At 38.4% G+C, this 5938-nt stretch overlaps 1 protein-coding gene across 1 annotated transcript; it reads right to left on the reverse strand.

Moving 5' to 3' along the window:
* Positions 1-333: 333 nt before the first annotated feature.
* LOC308366191 (uncharacterized protein) lies at positions 334-2333 on the reverse strand (the record flags this gene model as incomplete). Its single annotated transcript, XM_080839826.1, has 2 exons — positions 334-884; positions 1814-2333. 2 exons carry the CDS (start codon positions 2331-2333, stop codon positions 334-336), a joined length of 1071 nt encoding a protein of 356 aa, XP_080695952.1.
* Positions 2334-5938: the final 3605 nt, after the last annotated feature.

Below are 5938 nucleotides of genomic sequence, written 5' to 3' on the forward strand. Positions count from 1 at the left end.
GGAAAATTTGATGAAATTGGGTGCATTTCTGTCACCTATTGGTGGATTTCAATGTTGGATGGAAATCAAGTCAAGTAAAATTAACCCTATTTATGTAACACATTTAAAAACAAAAGAAGTTGTACCAAAGTGCTTTACATCCAAGGTAAATACATTGATGAAAACTTTAGATAAAACAAGTAAAAATAAAAAATAAAAAACAATTATTACAAAATAATAAAAACTGAATAATGATAAAACATACTAGAAATTCCATAGAAGACCACAATTAAAAGTGATGAGTGAAAGCAGTAAAAAACAATAAAACATAATGAAATACCAGCAAGTTAGCATTCATTTTGGGCATGAAATTTGAGTCATGATAATCAGAGGAGATGAGTTTTTGCCACCATCATTAAGCTCTGGACCAAAATATGGAAAGATTTTCTCCTTGAAAGAGACACCCCTGAAAGAGTAGATTAGATTCCATCTGTCTGCATCATAAAAGGAGACCAAACCTGCCTCATAATCCACAAACACCCCCAGCCTCTCTGGCTTCTCTTTGAGGGAGAGAACAACAGAAGGATCAGCTGCTGCTTGATACTCATTCCCATTTCTCAGTACTATTACCCAGAGTCCATTCTTAGGTGACAGGGTAATTTCCCCCTTCCTGTCAATGGAGTCTCTGGCTACTCCTAGATCCCATCCAGTCTTCCCACTGACCTGCACCTCATAGTAAAATCTACCAGAGGTGAACCCCTGCTTTCCAAGAACCATAATATAACGATCAAAGCGCTTGGGGTTGTCAGGGAGATTCTGTGGTGAGCCACCATCCTTCACTTGTTTCCCATCAGCAGACAGGATGAGGTTTGTGTGAGCTGTATCAGGATCCAGAGTCACATCCACTGCAAGAGAGTAATACACATGTCAATATCGGTGCAAGCAGCGCCCATCAGGGTCCAAGCAGGTTTGGTGATGCACCAAAACTCGCAAAAGGTTGGAGGACTTGTTAGCTTCAAAAGCTTAAAGAACACATTGGCAAATTGTGAGCAAATTGAGTAAAGCATAAGGACAACTTCAATGTTTTGGCTTAATTAGTTCTTGAGATATCGCAATATGTAAAAGTAACCAACCGAGTATAAGTATAGGAAATTTAAGATTTTTAGCTGAAGAAGTTCTTGAGATAGTGACATATGTCAGTTGCATCACCCCCTATGGATGAATTTTCACAAAATGTGGTATTCAAATAATTTTGTATTGATTGTGCATAGCAAGGTTTGTTAATTTAAAAAATATGGATCTAAACAATCGAAATTTACCTTTTTTGCCTTCTTACAGACAGTGCTTACAAGCACATTGCTATTATTCCACTCCACTAACAGATGAAACAAAAAGGTTTTAATGGCCATGGCAAGACATACCTGCATACTTTGTTATCTCCATTCCTGTGTTAAAGAAATTAAGAAAATCAATCAGATATGTCCCTCGGTTATAAACTCAGCTTAATACTAGTAAGGAATTTAAATATTAACATCTACATACATTTTACAAATATGAATATTTAAATTCTACCATCAATATGAATTCAACAACCCCTACAAGGGTGAATCTTACTGAACAAAAAAACATCTTTATAGTGGCTTACGTAACATCCTTACCACCTTTAAAGGTCAACAAAATATTTGAAACATATTTGTGCTTTCTATTTAGATGATCCTTCAGGTGAAGTATCCAGTAACACATCAGCTTAGTATGAAATGATATTTGCATTTAGACATTACTGTGCCATACAAATTTAAGACCCAAAGCCAATAAACCAGATCTGGACACTCACTCTTCTGCCGTTTATCCTTCTCGGCAGCCATGGTGTCGAACTTTTCCTGCAACTGGGATTTCTCTTTATTCAGGTTGTTGTAATTGGTCTGTAACTGGGATTTTTCTCTATTCAGGTTGTTGTAACTGGTCTCTAACTGGGATTTCTCTTTATTCAGGTTGTTGTAACTGGTCTGTAACTGGGAAATCTCTTCGGTTAGGTTGTTGTATCCTGTTTGCAGTTGTGATTTCCCCCTGAGGAGGTTATTGTGACTGTTCTGTAAACTTGATTTCTCTGCATGTAAATTGTCATTACTGATTTGCAATTCTGATTTCTCTCTATTTAGGTGATCAAAGCTGCCCTGCAACTGAAGTTTCTCTCTGCTGAGATTGCTGTAACTGGTCTGCAGTTGGGATTTCTCTGTTTTGAGGTTGTTGTAAGTAATCTGTAGCTGTTGGTATTCTATGGTCATGTTGTCATAAACTGACTGCATCTCTAGTTTCTCATCGTAGCTGGTCTGTAACTGTTTGTTCTCCATCATTTTGAAACTGAGAAGAGTTATGGCAGACAGCAGGAGAGCACACAGCAGACTCAGACACACAGCAGCCCTCTTCCAGCGTCCTAAAGATGGGAGAGGGTAGAACTAAATTACAGGGAGGAATATACTTCATAATGGGAGTTTGAGACTCCATCTCACTACACAGTATTAAATCATTTAAAATTAGGTTTCTTTTTCACAAACAAGAAAATAATTGCATAGGTTCAGTCTTTGTGTTGACATACAGTACATTACATTACAACAAATAAAGTATTTTAGAATATATGTTCAAAACAGAGTTGCTTTCTGTAATCAAAAGCAGAAAATCATTGCATGAGTTTATCTATTGTTATGATATGATGATATTACCTGGCTTTACAATTTTTTTCCGCATTTAGAAACATTTGTCTATCAATGCTTCAACATCTGAATCCTATGTGCAGTGGCGGACCTACCATTAAGGCGAACTAGGCAACTGCCTTAGGCCCCCACCCAGCAGAAAGCCCTCGACGAGTTGCCCACCCAGACACCGATGGGCCGATGGGATGGCCCAAGTATATAACCAACCGGCCCTCCCGCAGATGTTGTCGGTCGCGACAGTTTTCCTTGCTTCACAGAATACATTATATACCTCTAATGATAACCAATAGGAATCACTGTCTGCTATTTATACTACTCCTAGTGACCTGTAACGCGGTCTGTATTCCTTTATTTGTAGGCTACCACTGTCACTTTTCATAGGTTGTACAGTGTGAATGTTCGCTTTTTGCCCTAACACTGAGTTCTTTTCTTTGTGAAGACTTATTTAGCTTTTGTTAGCCCATACTTTCGAGATCAGTCAATAAATATAGTTGGTTTTGACTTATATGTTGCCCCCTTCTTTACGTTGTTACTGGACATATTTTATGTGTCCTGTAAAGCTATGTTGCATCATACAACATTTGAGACATGTGGATAATGAAAAAGTGGGATAATTTAATGTGGAGCCAAATCATGTTTGCTTATGAAGGCTCCTGAATGTAACTTTCTTCCATATAACTAGCTACTGTAGCTATGTAGGTAGAGGGGAAATATTTTGATTGTGTGCTGCCATCTACTATACAAAAAGGTATTGCTGTATGAGTTAATCAGCCTACAAAAAAATTGATATTGCTTAATGTAGGATACTAGCCCAGAGTTAAGCATATTCATCTAGCAAACTACCTACCTTGGAGTGTTACACTAGCCAGTATCATTTTATTCCATGTGTCCATCCAGGCAAATTTGTGGATCCAAATGTTATTAAAAAACATATATAATGTTATTTCTTTGTAATCATCCAAAATTATGTTTAGTGTATGGGTATTTTGCATACATTGAGTGGGCAACGCGCCGTATATTAAGTGGGCCGCTCTGACAGACAACTCCCGGGCCACTTTTTTCCTCCAGTCCGCCCCTGCTTTGAGGTGGCCCTTTTTTTTTTGCATTAAAAGGACGGATGAAGAGGGCCCCTGGCTATGTTCGCCTTAGGCCCCCAAATGACTAGGTCCGCCACTGCCTATGTGATAGGTACTACATGTGCTGCAAAATTCCAAAAGTATTGTGGTTGAAAATGCTTAAAGAGTGTTGTCGATATCATATATAAGAAGACAATATTTTATTTTCATGTATGTTTTTGAAGCTCCTAATTTACTCTTTTACTTCTCACCATACCTTTATTTTGCTTCATCACCAATGATATGCAATACATTGTTTTAATCAAAACAATGGGACACAGTATAACTAAATTATAATTTATTTTACTTCAAAAATTGCCCTCAAAACTCATACGAGCTGCTAATCATGAAACAAGGTCAGCGTTATTTGCATTTGTAATCTTTGCAAGAACTAACCATGAGTTCATGACTTCCCCTGATAAAAATGTATATTAAGAAATTCATATTGACCAGAGGGTTGAGGCCTTGGGGCTTCCAAATTCTCTCTGGAGTTTGAAGACTTGCAGGGATAATTGGCAGTGTCTGTTTCTTCATGTTGGCCCATAGAGGGTCTGTTGACTCCATCAGGGTCTAATTGTCGATAGATTCCCTCAGTCATCTCCATTCTCCCCTGCTCTTCTCTACCGGCTGCTCAGATGATCATGAGATCTTGTGGAGAGTGACTGTAGGTGAACAGCAGACCCACAGTGTTCGGCCCATTTTATACTCTTAGAAACATGGATAGAGGAAGTCCCATCAGCTGACAGCATCAGCAGAATACATTTAGTCTCCATTCAGTCCATCTTTCTCTTCCTCTGTGGGAGAAGATGTGGCAGATTGAAAAGGGAAGTAATGGTCAGCAGACTCACATGTTCAAGGACTGTATGACCCTATTCACCCATAAAGTTTGATCAAGTATCAAACCAGATTACAAATGCCAACATCATTCCAGTTCTTTGAAGGCCACTAAGAATACAATAGGTCTGCATGTCTTTACATGTCTTTATATCTGTTCCTGAGTGAATCTGGCAGCAAAAATTCTGCTAAACCACAGAAAACTAAAGGTTCAGTATCAGCGAAAACCCAATCCTTCTCTCTCTCTTCGTCCGTGGAAGAAGAATCAAATCATCAGGGTTTACATTTACTCAATGTAAGATATGTACGAAATTCTTCATGTTCATGTGGTACATTGTCATTATGGATGCAATGCTGAGCTCAGTGTTTGAATGTTCAAATCAATTCAATTCAAGCTCCAAAACTATAAAGTTGTCTCTAGCGCTTTACAGAGTCTAGGGCCTTGCAGCAACCGATAACGTATTAACGGCCAATAACGTAATAACGGCCAATAGCGTAATCATTTTGATGTAATAAAACCAATAACGTAATAAACTGCCAATAATGTAATAAAGTTGCTGAGCCAATAACGTAATAACTTTTGGCCAATAACGTAATAATTATTTATTAATTAATTAATTAATTATTATTATTACGTTATTGGCCGGTTTATTACGTTATCTGCCTGGCATTAAAAAAACCTTGTAATAACTGAGCCAATAATGTAATAACTGAGGTATCACTTAATTTTATCTTCAATATCTGGACAGAAAGTGTCCCACTGCATCTTGCAACAGATGCTTAAATATGCGACCTTACAAATACCCCTCCACCCTCAACCCCCCATCCACAGGAGGCCTTACAGGAGCAATTAAGAGTCATTTTGGATTAATATGTCACTCTTAGGGTTCTGTTATAGTACTCTGTGTATCCAATTCCGTGACCATGCAAGCGCTTTGATGGAGTCTTTCTAAGTTCTGCGTTGCAGTTTTCAGTATGGTATTGCAATTCACTGCCGGAACGCTAGGGGTTGCGGGAATTATCTGACTGTCTCCATTGGTCTCAGTGCCTCGACTGGTAACATTTTTTGGAGGAATACGTCGGGCTACCATAAGCAGAGCTTTGCTTTTACTCTAGGATTCTCGAATCAGCCAAAACTGTGCTAGGGCCAGTCTGATCTACAAAGCGACATTAAATTGCTTGCAGATTCGGGTGGGTTCACCCAGGCTAGCACAAACACACACACACTCTCTCACACACACACACACCCTGTTATTGCTGCTATTGCTGTCTTGTTTGAATTTTTATTTATTTATTGTA

The sequence above is a fragment of the Sprattus sprattus genome (genome assembly GCF_963457725.1).
Source record: "Sprattus sprattus genome assembly, chromosome: 5".
Classification (NCBI taxonomy): domain Eukaryota; kingdom Metazoa; phylum Chordata; class Actinopteri; order Clupeiformes; family Clupeidae; genus Sprattus; species Sprattus sprattus.